Source organism: Leuciscus leuciscus (genome assembly GCF_965113295.1).
Source record: "Leuciscus leuciscus genome assembly, chromosome: 18".
Classification (NCBI taxonomy): Eukaryota; Metazoa; Chordata; class Actinopteri; order Cypriniformes; family Leuciscidae; genus Leuciscus; species Leuciscus leuciscus.
This window is the reverse complement of record NC_138742.1, coordinates 13,441,145-13,463,487: the sequence shown is the minus strand read 5'-3', so window position 1 is coordinate 13,463,487 and position 22,343 is coordinate 13,441,145. Positions and strand designations below refer to the sequence as shown.

General features: G+C 38.6%; 1 protein-coding gene across 5 annotated transcripts in view; it reads right to left on the bottom strand.

Moving 5' to 3' along the window:
- The window catches only part of casz1 (castor zinc finger 1), a 186,979-nt gene that overhangs the window by 78,716 nt on the left and 85,920 nt on the right, over window positions 1-22,343 (bottom strand). For 2 of the 5 annotated variants that reach the window (XM_082144842.1, XM_082144844.1), the window contains one exon: window positions 19,172-19,254. The exons of 1 other annotated variant lie outside the window; for it this stretch is intronic. Coding sequence is in view for 2 of the 4 variants with exons in the window: in XM_082144840.1 (XP_082000966.1) it covers window positions 989-1,037 (49 nt within the window). In the remaining 2 variants the exon portion in view is untranslated. Of the gene's footprint in view, window positions 1-988; window positions 4,231-9,409; window positions 9,536-19,171; window positions 19,255-22,343 lie in introns of those variants that run through there. 2 more of the 5 variants (XM_082144841.1, XM_082144840.1) reach the window with 2 other exon arrangements.

Sequence of the window (22,343 nt, the reverse complement as noted above, 5' to 3'; positions counted from 1 at the left end):
AAGAAGTAAAACACATCAAAAGCCAAACAAACAAGTATGTGAATAAACTATAATTCTGGCCTAAATTAAAACTATATACATAAAAAAATAATAATAATAATAAATTAATAACATTTCCAGGAACTCTATTTGAGACTCAACTGAAATAGAAATTCAACAAACTCAAACCACACAACACAAACTAACTATCCTAAGAACAACAATATTTTTATTTTAGGAACATGCTATTTCTGATTTTATAATAATATCTAAAGCTCCTAAAGCCAGATTATTTGGTGAGGGAAATTAGAAAACAGGATGGGACAGTATGACTGATATCAATTCCCTAATATCCATAAACAGAGGAACGAAGAAAAAGGAGAGGGATATCATTTGTTCTGTGAGCCCTTACATGTGTCAAAACAACGTTACTACAGCATTTTGTTTATTCAGTCCCCTTGGCAACAAACCCCTAGGCCATGCCAGTCACTTCACTGATATTTTTACATGCCTATGTATGTTTATCCCACATCGGTGCGTCCATAAAGTAATATCGGCATCAACAAAAAAAATCCCCTGTACTCAGACAAACAGAACTGCTTTAATAAACACAGATATATGAGTTTCAAACATTGCTGAACGCCTGTAGGTGAGAGTGATATGCTGTGTCTAAATAACAGAGCAAATAAACTTGACCACTTCCAGGTTTAAAATGAAAGTATAGTCTACTTAAATTCTTCCCCTCCTGAGAGGCATGAGTAAAGTGAGAAAAGAAAACACAGGACTCAGGGATAGAGTGATCGTATTAAACACTGCCATCTTCTCGGGGCTTGTCACACAGTTATAAATAATGGTACAGTTAACTCACAGCGACGATCCACGGCATTTAAAACAAGATCAACTTCCCTGTTCAAGGCATATTTTACATTAAAACACTCACCTATGGACACACACACACACACACACACACACACACACAGAGGTTAAAAGAGAAAAGAGGGTCACTTACCATATTCAGGGTAGTCGAAGTTAAATCCTGTCAAGCATGTAACTTTCATAATATTACTGAACTCTGTTTGAAAATCATCAGATGTAAGCTGGTCTGTGAGAAAAGTAAAACTAAAAGAAGTTGACAATAAATGCCTTTTTTGCTCTCAATCATGTACTAAACTCCTTGACATGTAATCTGTCAATAGTTTGTAGCAGAGATAATGCCGGCTGCCACGAGTGAGGTTGATTGGCAGCTTGGCTTGGCCCCTCCCTCCTGTGGTTTGACGGGGGGTAGGTGAGAGAATACAGAGCCGGCCCCTTCCTCGCCTGCTCCTCCTGCCTCTCTCTCTCTCTCTCTCACTCTCTCTCGGTCTACGGTTCTGCTCCTGTACACACGCGCACACACCAAGCAGTTGCCGATGTCTGAATAGGCAGATAGGAAATTACAGCAGTGGAGGAACCTGAGCGCACTTTTTTCCTCCCCTTAGTGGGCTGGCCTTCCCATCTTTGGGCTCTTCTAGCCTTTCAAGTCTCTCGGGGAGGAGCCTTCCACGATTCCATGAAAATGAGGAGGGAGGGAAAACTCAAAGGCTCAGGGAAAATATCAAGCTCATTAGATATATCAGTCGGACACTTTTGCATGATTCTGATGATAACAGCACGCCCGTTTTAAAATGAACAAAGTGTTCGGGTTTTTTGTATTGTTGTTAATCGCATGTTGTGGGAAAGACCCTCGCTGATCTACTGTACATTTGACTATTGCAGTTCATTTTCTGAGTGTTATGTACCGAAAACAGGAAGTTTGAGGAATATTGAGAAAAAAAAGAAAAAAAAAGCATACCAGTAAAATGTATGTGTAAAACGAGGTTGGTTACATAACAGAAAGTACAGTATACGTTATATTTTATGGCATATTTTAAAGTCGTGTCATAAAAAAACAAAAAAAACAGACATCAGTATTGAACAGTGCTCACATGTTGAAGTAAACTTATCCTCGGAACAGTTGGTTGTATATTATGAGGAAGGGGAAAAAAACTACATGTCCCATCCCCCGTTCCCCTTTTCTCCCTCCTTTTTTCCCTCCTTCTCTTCTTCATTCATCTTTGCCTGCTCTCTATGTGCTTGTCCCCCAGATAAGGTATCAGTTTTCATTGTAATTTCAGGTGAAATGATAAACGGCAGCCGTTACCAGGTGACAATGAATACTTTATAAGACAAAGCCCTTATTTGCCTGGCAGTTTCTTCCGCTGTGGCATGCAAAAGCGCACCCGGACAGCATTTTTTCAGCATATTTTATATCTAAACACAGTCGACTTTGGAAATATTTCCATTTTCAACTTGAACCGCAAATGATATGAGTAAACACCAGGCAGGAAGCACCAAGTTTAGGCCAAAACAAAATGAACTTAATTTCTTGAAAGTACTGAATAATAAGGCCAATGAAAAGGGGAAATGCATATTCTGAGTACCGTCTCATAACTGTGAGAAATTAGTCAATCACAAGTTCCTGTTTGCCAACTGCTACATCTCATTTGTGAGCATAAAACAGGTTTTGGTTGATTTAGTGATTACACGGATGAGTCATAAAGAAACAATGTCAAAATGTTCCCATCTTAAACGCATTAATCCAGAAGGGAAGAGCCTAGTCAGTCATCAAACATCTTCAAAACCCTAAACATGCAAAATATCAGCAGACGTGCCACACCTATCGGCCTCTGCCAACTTTCACAAAAGTTTTGCAACAAAACAACAGAATACCACTTTTATACACGTGTCGAGCGCATTCAAAGCACTGACTGACACCGTAACAAGACGGGCAACGATCGAGCGCAAGGCTTTGTACGGTAGGGAACGGCCAGTGGTCGCAGATCATTTTTCTTTTCGCTGCCATTTCTGTTTCTCGGAGAGGAGCTGAATGGCGTTTGATGTGGCCCATTATGATGGTATGCTCAGGGCATGGGGGTGAGCGGGGAGGGGGGACTGTGACATGGCAGGGCTGCATCCGTCAAAGGGATGCAGGGGCCAGACGTTTAGCTGCCCCTGACCGCGCACTCCAGGAGGGGCTGGTCTGATGGCCGCCCGCTCCAAGCACCTCGCTCTGCCGGGACAAAAGCCAGCGCCCAGTTGAAAGATGTGAATTGAGGGGCTTTTGTGCCTAGGGCTCGGGGGCATGCGGAGTGAGAAAACTGACCTTTGCTGGGAGTTAGATTGTGTTTGAACCCTCTCGCTGTCTCAGCCAGTGGGACGGCGCAGACCGTGGACGACTGTGAGGTGGAGGGCGTCACAAAAAAGAAAACAAAATTAAAAAAAGGACAGAAAAGGGAGCATCATCACCATCATCTCTCTGGCCTGAAAAAGAAGCGTTCTCACAGAGGTTTTAAATAGAGCTTTTTTTCCCTCCCTTAAATCTCAATTGTGAAATTGACAGGAAATTGAATATGACAAATCTGGAGTCTAGTGCAGTGGCTTGAAAAGAAGGCCTGAGAAAGCATTTGCCCTTGTATTGTTCTAGCGAAGCCTGTGATGTTGGATATTATTCCCCCTCACGTCTATTAGGATAGCATTATATATTTATTTTTCTGGGGGTGAATGTATTGCATACCAAAATGCGAGCGTATCTCCAAAAGGAGCGGTCAGAAGTTACTTATCATAAACTAATTGGCCGACTTGTGGCAGTGATCTTTATAATGAAAATATCTTTATTAAATTAGCCCATCGTCGTTTTGCAAACAAATGAAAATGTGCCTAAAAAAAAAAAAAAAAGGTTAAACATGTCCCTGTGATCTAAGGAGTGAAAAAAGGTGCACATCTATCTGCTGATAGGCTGAAATGTCCAGTTCACTTAAAAAACATTACTTAAAAGTACAAACATTTGTCTTGACGCAGCTTTCATCCCCTGCCTGCCATCATTACATTTCAGTATCTCTCCCGGATGCAGACAGTCATAATGTAATCTTCCTAATTTCGGTCTCTCGCAATCTGGTTTTAAAAGGGAATGAGAGAAAGGGCCACATTTCTGAAGGCCCTGACCATAATCATTTTAGACAGATAGCTTCTCCCATCGCAGATGAGCAAATATTTGTAAACTAGCTATCTAATGGAAAATTATAGTGAAATTAGAGCGAAATTCACGACAGAGAAATCTGATTACCTCTAATTTTATTATGCCATCTTAGCCCACACAGCATATTTTTGAAGAGTTTTTTCCATAAATACCTATGCCAGGGGTCCCGGTAATCAAATAAAATTGAAATTCATCTCCCCATTAAATTCAATTAGATGCAATTTCAAAAGCCTATCAAAGATTTTAATTACTAAATTATAAAAGTCTCTAAAGCCAAATTGGGGAAGAAAAAAGTACATCCCTGCATTGGAGGGGGGAGGGGGGGGGGGGGGGGGGGGGGGGGGCAGGAACGTAAATATAAATGAATAAATGCGACTCAAAATAAAACCAATCAGAGGAAATTGTCGATCCAAAAAAGATACCCGGACGGAAAATAGAATTAACCGAGCAGAGGCCTTATTCAGCGGCTCTGGGTGGAAGAGTGACGTGTGGCCAGGACGAAGGACTCCTGGACCAGAGGAAATGAACTTAGCTGAGGTACGCTCTGCTTCTAAACGTCTGCCCTCCGAGTTATTACGCCATAATTGACTAATTGACACCTTAATTTCATTTATGGGCTCTTGTATTGAGGAGTCAACCTCTGGGTATGGAGGTGGTCCAGGAAGAGAGCAGCGAGCCAGTATCCTGTGTGCAGGTGGATCCGAGCCCTGTTCTCCCCCCCTAGATGCCATGATCACGAGTATGATAATTAAATGGCAAAGAGAAACATATTGACTGAGCAAATGCTTGCGGAATACGCTCAAATCCTCCGTACCTGCTAACGATGACAGCTGTGGGGGTTCATTCGTGCGTGCGCAACCAATATCCTTGCAACTTGCCTCATTGGGCATCAATTTGTTTCCCTGCGATAATTCTTTTTGCTGGAATACGTGATAAAGGCTGTTTTTCTAGGTGATGTGAAATGCGCCTTTTAAATTAAGTTTACCCACCGAAAGCTCGGTATATCATAACACAAATTTATAAACAGTAAATTTGTGTTGAACTTACGGATGAATGGGTTTCAGCGTGCCGTGCCGTAATGCGAAGGGCTTACTCTTTTAAAAGTGACATCAAATGCTGCTGCTACCTTTCCACAAAAGTGCTCACAATGGGACAGTAGAGGGGTCTCGGGTCGCCTACTAGGCCCGTTTCCCAGCCACCCCCTACTCCAGACCAATGGGCGGCTAAAACAACAGCACAGCAGCCTGGGAAGACTACAAAGCTCTGTCTGAAAGGACACCTGCTGCCTTTATTCACTTAACGCTCTTTAACTGCTCCCTGTGTTTGTTTAAAAGCCATATCCTAAAAAGACAACCTTCAGGCACTGGATTGGGCGATGATGAATTAGATAAATATTGGCATTAATTGTTGCTAGACAAACATCTTGCCGTCTCAGAGAGAGAGAGAGAGAGGGTGTGGGGGAGTGCGGCTTCTGGAGGACTCTGCCCGATGCCGGGCTGGGATGCGATATACAAGAGGCTCGGTAAATATTACTAAACTGAAACTTTAATCTGCTTTTTTTCCACACTCAAGCTGGCTGGGTATTAAAGCTAATCTTTTTTGTGTGTCATATGGTGGGAGATATGGATGGAGCTAATTTTTAGAGACAAATCTGATATTTGTCAACTGGTTGAAAAAACCTGGGGATTTTCCTCTAATCCTCCCACGGATGTGAAGGCGCGTTAACAGCGAAATGCAGATGGTGTGGAGCTCTCAGCACCCAGTCCAGACCTGAGTAAGTCCCGGAACGCCTAACTGCAACCTGTGCTAATACCCTGAGCGCCGCCCTCAGCTAGTTAGCAAAAGCAGCTAGCGTTTTTCTACGCTGCACTTTTCTTGCTGTTTATTCTCTATTCTTCCACCGTTGTTTGCCTGGCTACTTCCTCTGTATTATAAAAAATTCAACACTGACCTAACTTTACAACTCTTTCTTTTTCTAATATGGAGACGAGGAAAAATTTTAATTTAAAATGTAGCATAAATCTTTAAGGACACCAGCTACAAACCCACTGGGTAATTTTCTTGTTTACCTTTCCAAATGAAGCTCTTTCCTTTCCTCCACATACTTTAGTGAGAAAAAAGAAAGTAGTTTCAGAGCCAGACCAAAAATTTGAATAAAGACTACAAAAAAAAAAAAAATGTTGTCAAGAAGAAGAGGAACATATTTAGAACCCATACAAAAATATTATTTCAAATAAAATAATATTTCATTAGGATATATTATTATAATAGGATATAAAATATTTTAAAAAAAAATGTCAAAAGGATCCTTCAAAACATTGCGAAATGTAAAAGAGGCAGGAAAATAAATGTATGTATTTTATAATTTGTAGTAACTAAAATATATATTTACATTTATGCACTTAGCACGTATACATAAATATATCTGGACGGCTGGACGGACGGACGGACAGAAAGACAGACAGACAAACAGACAGACAGATAGATATTAGCAATTACTAATAAAAAATGTATCAAAATATATTTATGCAAATGCTGTATGGGAAATGAACTTAGTCAATGGTATGTTTTGCTATAATGGTATACAATGTGGCTATGTATTTGTGCTCCAAACAGAAGAGGTTAAAGTGCAGTCCACTAAAAAGGCAGTATCGACTGCATTGAAGCACTAGAAAGAACAATCTACAATAAACGGAGCAATTCCAATAAGGTAAAATAGAAGTGTTCAGGAGGAAATGAGCTTTTAAAACTTTATTTAAGGAACAGTGCCAACATGGCAGTTCACATGTAGAACAGGCTTTTTAAGAAGTTCAACACCACCCTCCCTCAGATGAGAGGCCTCTTATGAGCAACTGTGTGACTGAGAAAGAAAAAGAAGAACAGAATTGACCATCATCAGCCGGACAGACAGATCTGAGCTCAGCACAGGTATAAGGCAGGAAGCCTGTCACTCCACCAGGCGGACTATACTATAGTGACACTTTCCCACGTCTTTTAAGTCAACCAAAAACAATCAATTCAAGCCTTTCACTTTGACCACAAACATGCATTAACAATCTCTAACCTCCAGTATTGGAAAGAAGCTGTATGGACAGGCACAAATGTTCTGCTAAACTTATTCATCTTCTTTTGTATACTTTGTCAGCATGTTAGTGTTTTATTCAACAGTTTTATTTCATTGTATGGCATAGGTTAGCTTGTAATAGAATTACTTATTTGCTGCTTAAAAGAAACCCAACAAGTTGGATAAATCAAAATTTGAAAATAAAAGCGTGGTGGAGTTGATTTATGTAACACAAATGCTTGTTGAAAGTAGCAAGCACAGCTGACATCTATTGATCAGTCCTACTGTGAGCTAAGGAGCTGAAAAAAGTTTATATTATGGACACAGTGAAATTCAGCATTTTTTTAACCTTCAGAGATGCTTTGCATTTGTCGGTAAAATAAATAAATATATAAATGCCGACAAGAGGGGGGGAAAATCACTAAAGCACTTTTGGTGTAATTGGCTGAACAGCAAGGGCAGCAGAAAATTTACAGGCAGACGACAGTGTGAAGGGGACTCGGTCACTGCATGAAAGCAAGCCCTCGGCACTGGCTGCTTTACTCTAGCCTGGACTTAAGCCACTGCCTCGGCACTGACATCATCCAATGGTGGCCCACCTACACTACACGGAAATCACTACAGACACATGAAGTACTGAATGGGTTTCGAATAGTGGTCGACCGATATTGTTTTTTTTTTGATGACCTATGCCGATATATTAGAGAGCAGGGTGGCCAATGGCAGATATAAAGCCTATATATAATATATATTTATTTAAATTAATATTTCATAAATTATAAATAATTATTAAATAAATAAAAAATCTTTAATATAAACATGCTTATACTTTAGATGCCAATTGATTCTGCAATCCTATTACAGTATTTTTCATAAATAAAGTAATTGTTTAAAAATATATGAATAAAAAGGAAGTAAACACTGGCACTAAGTAATCTGGTAAGTTTGTGCGCACTGGTAATCATATTTTTTCCAAGTAAAGACAAGGTAACACAAATTTAAATTAAAAAATTTTTTTTATAACTTACAGAACACAGTGAAAATGACATGCTTATGACATAGTGGGCAACTGGATATAGCGCAGCATATTTTAAAATCAAGGGTTTTAAGTTTGTCGATCGCGTATCCAGTGAAGCTGAACTCTACTCCTGTCCGCATTCACTGCGCACGGACCGAACATTAACATGTTCATGCGGGCTACAAATGCACACTTCAGAAGATCTCACAGCTGGATTCGATTAAATCTGCAAGGTTTGTGAAATTAAGTGTTTATTAGATATACAGAGATTTGTTCAAATGATATAGGTGCGCATTTGCGTATTGAAGGTAAATGAGAAAGTATTATACCCTATTGTTTGCCTGTTACTAATAATATAAAAGTAAACGCTATTTTTTTTTTGCATACCGTTTACTTTCTTTGTTTAACAGTTCTATCAAATAACATATTAGATATGACTTCTAAACAGAAACCGTAAATGTTAAACTAATAAAGACGGATAATGTGAGCGCTGTGTGATCAGGCAGTGCCGATCTCAAGCGTTCTCAGTGCCGCCCGTCAAAATAAAAGTCCTGCTTCTAACACATCGACCAAACGTATTGGTCGATGGCGATATTTTAAAAATACGGAATATCGGCCGATATATCGGACAAGCTCTAGTTTTGAAGGTATAGTTCACCCCCTAAAAGTAAAAAAGTTACCATCATTCTAAACCTACAATACTTCCTTATCCAAGGATAAGACAAAAAGCTAAATTTTGAAGGAAATTCTGTCCGCTCTTTCAGTAAAATTAAAGTGAATGCATAAACAGCTAAACAAAAAGCACTATTAAAGTGTATAAATATATTATATAAGTCTTCAGAAACCATACAATATACACTACCATTAAAAACTTCGGGGTCACGTATAAGTATACTCGCCTAGCATGCTGTTAGTCACCACCTATTCATTGAAGTATACCTATATATATTACATTGCATAGAAAAAAAGCGATCAGCGCTTCATTAAAAATGTCTCTTTTTGTAAATAAACTCACACTGGTTTGGAACAACATGAGGCTGCATGGGTAAATAATAATAATAAAAAAAAATTGGTGTGAACTATCCCTAACATGACAAACAGTAATGTGAAGGCAAAAATCCTTAACAGAAACCATGAAAATCCAGTCAAACTGTACTAGAGGTCAAAGGTGGAGGTAAAGCTGTCATGGGCGGCCCAAAATTGGCCTGACTTGTGACAGTGGTGCCTCTTTCAACACCAGCCTTCTTGAGAGGATAGAGAGGATAACACTTAAAACCTTGCGGCTTTATCTCACCCGCTGATTTTCCATAAAATGCCAGACCAGGGAACCAGGCCATGTGACCGCCATGTAGGTCAGGCAAACGGGGGTAGAGCGGTGGGTGGCGGTGGGGCTTGCAGAGGGAGGGAGTTTTCGATGGAACTGTTGAAAATAGCATGCAGTAAACAGATTAGATCAATAAGGATTGTTGCTATATCGGTCTTTGAATACTACCCAGAGAGAGGATAACAGAGAAAAAGAGAGATGGGGGGAGAGGAGAAAAAAAAAGACAGGAAGAGAGATGAACAGACCGTTTTGTTTAAACAAAGTTATAAGGTCATAAAATGTTTGGGTGGAGCTAATCAAACAACCGTCTGCATGTGGAATACGCCTGAATTTACCAAGTGTGAGAAATGTGCGTATACGTACTGTATACTCGCCTAGTATGCTGTTAGTCTTGACCCAAGAGAACCTGAGACACAAGTGAAGAGTTTAAGCCCGCAATAGCTGACAGCTGGTTTGGGCAAAGCCAGGAAATATGACACTGTGTGTCAGTTGCTGAAAAAAATGTTGAAAATGGCAGCTCTCGGCTCAAACTGCAAATCTGAGGATGGGTTAGGAATATACAACACTAGTCCGTTTGACAACGCGGTTAAAATATACGAAAACCGGAGCGGTGCCGACCGCTTTGCGCAATTTATCAGACGATAATTGATATTAATGTAGAAGGGGCCTGTCAGCCAGCACAGGCTGGAGTAATGAATAGGTTCCTCTAATGTACTCACTTCCCAGACCCTTCAAAACTTCTCAATGTTTCATTTTTTTTTTGTCCTGCAGCTTGTTCTTCTTTAAAAACCAGCACAAAAGTGAGGTTTTGTGTGCAATCTGACAGACCAACCCGCAGGGAACACAATGAATAGAATGAGCGGTATGTTTTGGTTTGCTTGCTTGCAGAAAAGGAAGCAGATCTATTGAATGAACGACTGACACCCAGACTGGATTTTTCACTGTCAGAGTATAAAAATAACACTCATCGACTGGTTGACCTTGCTTGGTGAAATGGCAATATATTGAACATTTGTGAGAAACTACTGTATGACGTTCATTAAACGTCATTCAGCGACGGTGGACCCAGGAGTGAGATGAGTCACAGCGGGATGTTTTTGTCTTATTAATTGACCTTGACCAATCATTCACCCAAAACCTCCATTTTGTTTTGGAGTTTATGTTGCATGTAACTAACGTGAAATGGCCCCCGCAACCTAAAATTGAGATATCGGCAACGCTGTTCATCATCTGAGCATTTTTTCTATAAATATGAGCATTCTGTGTGTTTGAACGTCAAACCCGAAGCAATCAAATCAAGACACTGTATCCCTGTTTGCAATAATTATTGATCATAAGTCTGCTCTAGCGGCTCATAAGGGTTCCTTTCAATTGATTTTTTTTCTCTCCTGCCTGAAAAAAATATATAATAGAGTTGGTATGAATTAAAGGCTGTTTTGCTTCAATTCATCTAAGCAACCAGACAATAATTTCATGTTACCAGGGAAACGCGATAACACAGACTCCTTGTTGCTAAACAATCAATTAGTTTTATGCTTTGTACCACTGTTTACTCTCCCATTAAAACCTGAAAAGTCAGTTTAGCTTTTTTGCAGCGCTCCAGTTTTCAGGGTTTTGTTGAATAAATCCTGAAATACAAAAGAGAGTGAGAGAGAAGCCAGGTGGCTGTGAGTAGAGCTGCTCCACACACAGACGTGGCCTTTTGTTGGGATGCTGAAATTCAACAAACCATGCCCCATCACAAACAGAAGCTGTGTTTTTGTTGAAAGGATGTTTTTATGTCACTATTTTTCTAACGAGGGGGCATGACAAAGCATTGACTTTAATCCATTTTAATCAAAAGCATTAACCTGGCATTATAGTGAACAGATAGCGTTACATGCTTTGTTCAGAGATGTTTACAATCTTTATAGCTTTATCATACTGTAAATATAAAACTTTTCTGGGATCAAATATCCAAAAAATATATAAGTGGTTTGATTTAAGAGATCTGATTAAAGAAAATATGTCATCATTCAAAACCTGTATGATGTTTTATAACACAAAGAGAAGCTTAGCAGAATATTCATGCTGTTTTTATAAGCATGACATTGCACATAAAGTATAAGCAGAACCTGATTTCACCAAGTACAACATGTTCCTGGATCAATATATCAACCAATCAGATTTGAGGGACAAATTGACAGTTTATGTCTAATTTAGGATTACAATCAGGGTTAGGTGCTTCTACATCTGAGTTATTCACTTATCATTTCCCTCTGATTTTTGGGGTAACTTAGGGGTAGGGATATGGTTAGGACTAGATTTTTGGACAGGAATGTTTTTCCTGGATCAAAAAAATGTGTTGACCTAGGTACACGTCTAAATCTGCAAAATCAGGACGTGCTGATATGTATGACTTGTATATATACGTGTATATGATATGTATATTATATGTATAAGTTTGACATCAGAGGACTTTAAAAATAATAAATAATTTTGACCTTTTTGTCATTTTTGGAGCTTGACAGGATTTGTCCACCATCCTCTTTCATTGTATGGAAAGCAGCATTGTAAACAGTGTGAACGGGAAAAAATAAAATAATAAAGGTTTGAAAAAAAACAAAGATGAGTAAGTGATGACAAAATCTTTCAAATATCTCTTTGGGTGTGGTGCTAACTTGTCAATGTACGTGTTTGATTGCCTTGTTGAGACAATATACAAGAAAATGAACTTAAACATCCCTCTAAAGGCCCTTGCACACTGGGTAAAATAAAAATAAATGCGACCTCACGTTATGTCAATCACGCTTACACACTGCCTCCGAAACTTTCGTTCGTCATAGAAAAAATCGGTTCGGGTTCGATTTTCGGCGTTTTTTCGCATCCGTAGCAAGCATTTGAATGGTGTTTTGACAATTCAGAGCCACCGAATCACGAATACGACAAAATGCATATGACAATTTCGGACTCAGTGTGCAAGGACCTTAAATGCTGACAGGCAAATGTAAAGACGGTAAAGGGATTAAACGATGTGGCCCAGCAATTGCAAAGTAAACAGAGGGCTAATCTTGCCTTTAAAGCCAGTATCTCCTGACCCCTAAGACTTCAAACTAGCACTAAGAGAAAAACACTACAGGGGTCTTTTCAGGTAAGCGGGTGGCCGGGCCGTACACCCACACCAACACAAACACACATTATCATATCAATAGACATCCACTGTCTCTTTTTCAACACAGGAAGCTCCTCATTATAATAACGCACCAATGATTGACATACTCACCGCACCAATGATTGACATACTCACCAGAATATATATCTATATATATATACACACACACACACATATATATATTATATATTATATTATATATATATATATTGATCAACATTTAAATGAGTTAGCCAAAAGGCTATGTGTATATGCATTTATATAAAACCCTTTATTAATAAAAAGCCATCTCCATGATGTAATTGCAATATAATGCCCAACTACGCTCTACTATAATGTTAAATAAAATGTCCTCCTCATATGTGCTGACATATCATTATCATCAAGATAAGAGGGATCTTAAGGAAAAATGGATTTGTTAAGCCGAGCAGGCTCGAGTTTTAAAGACTGCACGGTTCAAAGTGTCAACTGTCGGGCACGTAAAAAGACATAACCACTCAGAAGAGCGTCAAAGTTTCTCAAAGCCAGGGTATCCGTTTGATTGAAAATAATATGCCATTCCATCTTTCAAAGATGTACTTTTCCAAAAGCATCGTTGATTGCCCTGTGTCCATTACTAGGAGAGATTATGATAATATTCCACATTGTGCTCTGTGTGATGCAGGGGAAATTCAATACTCAAAAGGTTAATGCAATCAATTAGGATGACAAAGGGGTAAAGTAAAACCCTCCTGCTCGCTGAGAAAGGAGCAGGGACGGAGAAGGAGAAAAAGGTATTGAAAGCTTGAATAGATCTGCCAGGAGAGAAGAGGCACTCCAAATATGTGAGAAAGAGGTGAAAACGAGTGTTGTCTATTCTATACGAGTTCTTCAAAGCGCCCGCTGTCCTTGTGTCACACAAATGCAGACACACACAAGACAGATAAAGATTAAAGAGGAGCTCTCGCAAATACTCAATAGCTACATCCTTTTCCAAACACATATCACAATATCCACATTATTTTAAAAGCAGAACAAGAACACAACCCTCTGGTGCTCTTAGCATGTCGGTCAAAAATGACCTAAATGTATTTTTTTATTTCAATTTAATTTAATTTACTATATTTTGGTTAGGGGATTTTATGGTGCTAAATTATATTTACGCTGTATTTATAATCCATTTATTCACTTTTTGAGCATAGACCTGAATTTAATTTCCAACTTAAACTGTCGTAAATCTTGAATGCTTTAGAGCACAGACTTAAGTCTGATCTCTTTTCAAAGACGACACTTGGCAGATTATTGCTGTGAAGTGAAAAAAGTTTTAAAAAGTAACTGAATTTTACGTTTATGGTTATAAAAAATGAAAGCCATAAATCTAAACAAATTGTGTTCAAATTTGAGCCTGATATCTCAAAAATGTTTATAAGATTACTAATTCAGTAAGATTTGGTTTGGCCGCAGTACCAAAAATGTCCACTAGATGAAATTCATCTCCCATTAATTTCCAATGCGGTCATTTTTGCCCCTGAGGAGCACAAGTGTGACTATTTTTGTGTTCACATAGCAAGTGCCAAAACCTTTACCAAGTTTCGTACCATTCCGATGAAGAATAAAATAAAAAAATTCAGTCAAAAATGGCAGAAGAGCACCAGAGGGTAAAATCAACGCCTATCACACAAAGAAGTGGGTTAGGTTATAAATGATAAAACAATAGATATATACTGGTAATAAATGAGATGTGAAAGTATTTTCATGTATGCGCTCGACTTCACAGATCCACTAGAAATCACCTTGAGACCTGTTGGATAAAAGTAATTACAAAAACGGCCATATATTCCACTTCCTTAAGCTTTCTCTGGCTTTCAACTTTCATGTTTTGGGTTTAATATTTCAATTTCATCTGCACAGAGCAGGCGCAGCTTGAATATTAACAATAATAAAACTGCGCTGAAATTAAAAAGACAATCCCTTCTCTTCAAGAGGGAGACAATGGCCTTTATTATTTAGATAGATGCTACACCGCTGCACAACACAAAGGATTCCCATCATTGCAGATAAATGGATAAAGTTAGATAGCAGTATTGAGCTGTACAACTATTGTGATAATCCATATTACCTTTTCAGTCTTCAGCACAGTCTATCAGGGAGAGACGGTGATAATTACATCTTAGCAACCGTCTGTTCTGATAAAAAAGGCACTGGAACGTCGCTCTATTGAGAGACACTGCACTGCCTAATTTCCCACCCAGAGCAGAGAAATTACATAAAGGGAGAGGGCTGTAATCCACCACATCCGGGAAGAAGCAAACTTAAACCACACCTGTTTGTGCCAGGCCCAAATGCAACAGATGAATTTTTATGCACAATGATGCTCCCTGTCACTATCTGTTTGCATTCGTTATGCTTTTCTGCAATGCCCTGATTGACATAAGGATTTGTGAAGAGGCAAATTTCCAGGAATTTTTCTGTTCCAAAATCTAGCAAGCTGCATAGAGCAACATTATACGACATCGCAAGCGTGCTCTCGGCATGAAGGCTGTTTCAAAACATAGGTAACAAAGTTTTTATTTTACCCCAAAATTTTAATTCTGTCATTCTGTCTCATCTACTACTTCAAAATATTTTGTTCCATAGAAGATAGAAAGTCATAGGTTTGGAAGAACATGAAGGTGAGTTAATGATTACAGAATGTTCATTTTTGGGTGGAGTATTCCTTTAATTATGCTGGCTCATAATATACATATTCACCAAAATCTAAAGCAGCACTGAATGTACCCTTTGAAGAGACCCAGAATGCACTGTGAAAAGTGTACAATAAAAAATAAAATAAATAAAAAAGCAGATAATGTGAGAAAAATGCTGATTAATAATATTATTAATTCAATATAATAAAAAATTAATTCATGTTTACTTGTAAAAATGTACAATAGTAGAAAATAAGACAAAAATATCTGTTTTATTCATCTTTAAAAAAAATAAAATAAACAATTTTGTTAGTTTTAACTGGCAATGGCAGGTGAATCAAGAACATTTACTGGTGAATAATATTTGATAATTATTCAATAACTAATTACAATTAATTAATAAATTAAATGTATAAATGCATCTATAGAATTATGTACAACATTTGGTTACACTTTATTTTAAGGTGTCATTGTTACAGTGTAATTATACATTTAAGTACTGAGCAATATTAAGCAACTACATGTACTTAATATAAGGTTATGGTAGGATTAGGATTTGGTTGAGGGTAAGTTGTATGCAATTATGCATAATTTACTGTTATTACTATGGTAAGTACATGTAACATGTGTAACAAGGACACTGTAAAATAAAGTGTTACCCAACATTTATATTTATTTAATCCTACTATGTTTTTTGTTGGCTCAATTAAAAAAAGATTCAGTCTTCTATTTCGATTTAAGCCATGTATTAAAGCAAGTTACCAGACTAATGATAAGTTACTTATGGTATTTAATCACCAAATCCTATTTTGCATTTGGCGTGTGTTAACTCTGAACTGAACTACGTAGCATGAGAGGTAACCAAGGCCTTACGCCGACATGCTTAGAAATTTCGCTTTATATAAGCGCAACTGCTGTAATTTGACCTACATCACATTTCCCTGTCGCACCATTTTGGGGGCCAGTGGACGTTCCAATGAGACAAAAAGCTCAATAGGCTTTGAAGTTTCAGGACTTATGAAAGGCAAGAGACCACAGTCTCAAAAGATGTGGCGGCCCGGAGGCCCCGGTTAAAAAGAAAAACAATTACTTTGAGCGCGAGGGGAACGCAATGCTCCTGTCTTGGCTTCCTACGGCCTAAGTGGCGGCCGGGTGTTGAGGGGGGTCGAGGGGGCGATTTGAGGAGGTGGCGGATTTGATGGATGGGCTAGAGGGAAAGTCTATTCACATGGAGATGTTACATCATAAATATTTACACAGGGCTGCCGTTTCCATGTAGCCTCTTCTTGTTTTGACACACTGGAAAAAAATTCAAAGGCCAAAAAAATTGAGAGGAAAATGAGAAAAAGTAAATAGGGGACGGCATACAAAAGAGGTGATGGCTTTTTTGTTATCACAGTTTGGACTGATATACCAAAGGAACAAAAGTAAGTGTGACAATTTAACTTGCTAACTCAGCAGAAACATGCTCTCTTTAGACATATAAAAGAGGTTTTAATATATCAATGTCTGTAATTACTTAAATAAGAGAGAATGGTCTCCGCAATCTGTCTTTGCGCTACATTTGACCCAAGTGATCTCTGAAAACAGCCCAGTTCGGCGTCTAGCGAGAGGGAGCCTGCTTTTTGTTGTCTTAAAAACAGCTCATCCAATTCTTCACAGCAAGCGCAATTAAAAGCCTTCCAACTCCCTGCAGAAGGCCTGAACCAACAAAAACAAATTTGGCAGTTTAATTTTCTTCCCACTGTTTGAGAGGGAATCCATTCTGGGAGGCTTCTGCGCTGCAACCGCCTGGTCTCTGGGAGCTTTTCGGGAAGGGAAAAGGCATGCAAGGCCCCATGTTGGAGCCAGTTTGGCTGATTAGCCGAATTAAATATATCAAAACCCAATTAAGCTAACTATACTCCAGCCATTCAGTTTGCAATGAGGAGAGAATTGGGTCATGATGCTGGGGCTGCCTGGCTTGGCACAGTGTCCTAAGTCTGAATGCGAAGAGGGACTCCTAAAGCATCTGGCTTATTAGGCTGAGACGCAGAAAAACATCGCTTTAACTTAAGCAGGCCTGGGTATGACAGTATATACCATGCAAAGGAAGTAATGCGTCAATCGATAGAGATTTTCATTGACTGTTTAAATCTAGGGCGCAAAATGCAGCAGGAGTTTCCAGTGTAGGCAGCTTGTTGATTATAACAAGAATTTAATGTTGACTTACTAGTATAACGCTTCAAACATGGCTTTAACGCATTACTGTTTAACGTATTTCATTGTAATTGTTACATATATGAACCTCTTTTTTAACTGAAGATTTAAAAATATATATTTGAGTAACCAATATAACTCAAATTAATTGTATAACTTGGTTTGCGTCCATCAACAACTTACAAAAAATCGAATTATGGTTATGTAATACATAAAACACTAAGTGGTTTAATTTCAATTTATTTTCATTTATTAAAATTAATTAATTATTTAATTTTCATTTATTACATTTCTAAAATATTTCAATAAAAAAATATAAATTGTTAAATAATAAAAATTGTTAAATAATAAAAATTGAGATATACACCTTTACTGTGTTTCTAACCGCCTACCCCTACCCGACAGCAAAGCCAAAACACTGTTATCTAAGGAGAAAAATGAGATTTAAAAAGGCTCTGAAGAACAAAGATGTCTGAATCGGAGAGCATCTCATCCACACATCGCCTGACACAAAGAGCATGATCTGTGTTGTTCTCTCTCCATTCCCTGCCCAGCCATGCATGACTGCCGGTGGCTGCAGAGACATTGTTTAGACATAGTTTGCCCGTGATTTATGCTGCAAGTGTGTATTTCGCCCTGCACTGAAAGACACTGGCAGGACAAAGGGGTGTTGGTTTCTCTGAGCCGCGTATCATGGTCAGGCCAGAACCCCCTGGACATGACGATGACCCCGAGACTGACACAAGACAACGCACAACATCACTCCTCTCCGCTGAGATTGCTGCTGACTCAGGAGCCACGGGCAAAGCCATGGAAAACAGTGTCATTCATCCAGGGGAGCAAATTCTTATGCTCTTAACTTTGTCCGTAAACTTCCATGAGCTGTATTAATCATGCGTGGCATCTTATGTTTATTGAGATGGCAGCTGTCAAGCAGTAAATATGATGATAATGGAAAACCGCATGCTAAGCTGCATTCACATTTAACAAACACTGCAAATTTAGAGTAAGTTAGTTAGATAAAAGTACAGCATCACCTTGAAACCCAAAGAAGAAAAATAAACATTTTGCCATCATTTAATCCGCTAGCTGTACGACTTCCTTTATTCTGTCAAATAAAGAAGGAGCCGTGTAGAGGAATGCACTGGCTGTGGATGTGAATGGGGAGCTTTCAAGTTTCCAAAGGATGCAAAGTACAATATAAATATAGCTGAATTAGCATATTAGTCAATATTATTCATACACTGCATTGATTATTATTATTATTAGTGATAATCTTTCTTTCCAGTGATCTTATAACCTCTGAAACTGGATCACTGAAACATCAGTTTGAAAGGACAAAAATAAATTAAGTATAATAATAGTGGTCCATAGAACTCTACACTATATTCCAATATGTATATATATCAGTGTTGTCAAAAATATCGATATTATACGTATCGATACTGTAATAGTATCTGAAACGGTTCCAATACTCCTTTTCAGCAGTAACGTTTACGTGACAGAATGCATAAAATGTTTACATTTTTGGATAAAATATCCCTTTTAACCTGTATAAAAAAATATAAAAAACTGCTCCTATAAATCTTAGAATAAATTTAAACATGGCAATCATCTGTGTATGTTTTGAGGTGTATGCTTTTACGTGTTAACAAAAAAATGGCGTGTTTTTTGTTAACACGATTAAACATGAACCTTCATGCATGCTTCCCTTACCCCTCTCTCTCTCTCTCTGTCTCTCTCTCTCTCTCTCTCTCTCTCTGATGGAAAAAGTCACTCCCCTCACAGGCTTACTTCATCTGCAAGACAGAGAGAAAAAACACTTTAGAGTAAACAGAATCCAAACATCTATTTATCAGGCATTACATAAAACACTCCATTAATACCTCCATATCCACACTGAGCGTATATTGGCTGAGTTGTCTAAATGTGAAGATATGTTGTCCCCCTTAGCATTCTGGGTGTAGAAACTCAGTGCTGACTGAACAAAGGGCTCTCAACCGGCCCCCGTCGTGACCCTTTGCGTACACACAGAATGCTACTGTATGGTGTCGCAGTTGGTGGGGACTGACAGGTGACAGAAACCCACTAGAAACCCCCATTACATTACTCATCTCAGCCCAGGAGAGCAGGTGTGCCATCAGTTAGCCAGTTTTTCGCAAATATTCGAACGAGGCTTGCCGATGATAATTTACTTAGAATCAGTAATCCTAAAATCTGATTGAGGGAGGATTTTATTAGCCACTATGACCTTGGCCGGCGTGCATTAACCAAGGCCAGCACAACACTCATATTACAGTGGGCAGTAAAGCCAAGCCAACTGTGACCACTTTCTTCTGATTCCTCTGTAAGCAAACATCCATGATGAGATGTCTGGTGATATATGTGGTTTGAACAGCAGAGCCTAACTGAGCATGGATGAGAAAGAGATAAGCATTGTTTAACGCCATGAGATGAGCACACAGCAGAGTAATTCTTAGTTATTCCAACTTCAGACAATGAAGTGTAATGAATTTGAACTGCGTAACATAACTGTATCACTTTAATGTTTGTTTAAAAGTGATGTGTCATTTTTGTGCCACAAGCGACACCAATTGGAACAGTTAAATTAGCTTTAATTAAATAATTATTGTTTCAAACAGGCTTCCGAAACACTTTCCCTATCTGCCATTGGTCAAACATACCGATAGCTCTGCCTCAAACTCATGTGATTGGTTGAACCAGTGTAGCCATGTTGGCTGGTTGGGATGCTCAAACAAACAAAGCAATGTTTTTATAGCTTGTGTAAACTTGTTGTTGTTGTTGCAGAATCAACCTATTTATAATCGTCTCTGCATATTACAAAAGGGTACAATAAAGTATTTTAATACTGAAAAAAATTACTTCACCTTCAACAAGCCTAATCTGGCATTTTTTCATGTGAAACATCAATTTAATACAGTATATTGAGTATCTCACAGAGATACTAAGTGTTTTTGTCCATCTGTATGCTAGTGTACTCCAAAAAATTTTTACAAAATTAACCTTTACCAAATATACAAAATTAAAATTTACAATCTTTCTCTTCCGAGAAAACAGACCCAAAATAGAACCCAATCCTGCACCTAACAGATTTACATCCAATCAAATGCTTTTTAATAAGAAAACTCCACCCCCGAATACCATCTGCAACCAACTAACAAGTAGCATATCGTGGTTTGTTGTTAAGTGATGTAACGAAAGCCTATTGGAATGACATTGATAAGGCCCGCCCAAACTTCCTGTTTCAATATGGATATGTTAACGTGCAATCAAGCAATGTCATGGGGTCTTTAAGCCCAGCCAACACAGTTCAGCTATCATGGGACGAAAAAGTTAATATACACACACATAGAAAAACAAACACACAAATTAGAGACTGTGGCAACTGGTAAAGTTTTCTAACCTTGAGAGCATGAGCAACCGAAAAAGTAATAATAATTCTAACCTGATCTTCCTACTTATTTTATATCTCCCCTCAGCAACCTAACTTCTACTCGGCAACAGTGCAGTTATTAATTCATGAAGCACTAATTAGTTCTTTGTTTAATTTTGTGTTAAACAGACTGACCGGAATGATAACGACTCGCGCTGTAGCGCTCTGGTCCCACGCCGCCCCTGTTTGCTACAACAAGGGAGCATCGTGCGACTAGCATGATGAACCCAATTCCCTTCTAAGTTGCACTTCATTAAGTCAAAATGTGACAAGGAGCTTAGAGGAGGAACTGGCAGATCTGATCGTACATAACAATGCAGGCCCGTAAGTTTGGGATGAGGGGGAGCCGTGCATTCCAGCATCCATGTTGCTAATTTTCTATTTTTAACCCGTAGGGGCTGTCTTTCATTTTCCTTTAATTGTTTTTGTTGGGAGCTGCAGTGTCCTCTCTTTAAATTGCCGCTCCTATCAACTCCCCAGATCAAACCCCTGTGCAACATCTCCGCCGCAGAGTAAACAACAGGCTTGCCCTTTTGCATGAAGTGGCGCGGGCGGAATGTGCCGGTAAATAGGTGACTTTAATAACACGTTTAAAGCGGCGCACACGCCAGCTCACGTCATACGTACGCCAATGACAGGGTGTACGTTATAATAGACAGAAAAGAAAACTTTGCATTTCTCTCAAGAAACCTGCTGAGAAGGAAACAGAACAAAAGCCGGCCTGAAAAAGCAAGGAATGTGACTGTTTTTCAACCTCCCCATATTTCACATTTTTCACCAATGCGATGAGAACACAAACATAATAGAAAGGCTAATCAAGTGCATGTTTGAGATTTATGATGATCTGTTGATACGCTTGCCAAGTTTTGTTTTTCTTTCTCACACACGAAAAGTGTGGTATTCCTCATTCTTGCAAATATAAGAGACACACCTACACTCCATTCGGGTGCAGTCATGTAATATTTGATATAATACATGTTTGATCCTATCATTCTGTCCAATTCCGCACACAAATATTGGACACTTTTCACTATTTAACTAAATAGGTTCATTTATATCAACATTTTTCTCACCTTGTCCGCAATTTTAAATGTATTTTTCCACAGAGCTCATTACAGTGCATTCTGAGATTGCCTTTTCTACAAATGATACATGATGCTGCCTTAATATTTGGCTAAAACAAGGCACCATAATTAAGTTACCTACCCTTTGCAACCTCTCACAATGCCGCCTCCGTAGGCAGCTCGCTAGGTTTTGAAACAGAGCATAGATGAGATATTTACCCTCTCAAGGGTCTCCCCATTGGTTAAAGATACGATAAAAAAAACAGACTTGTAATTACACTGTATAATAGGCAAGATTGGCATTTTCAAAATCATTTTCATGTGGATGGAAATGACATTGCTCTGACTATTCTGTATTCACTGGTGCAGA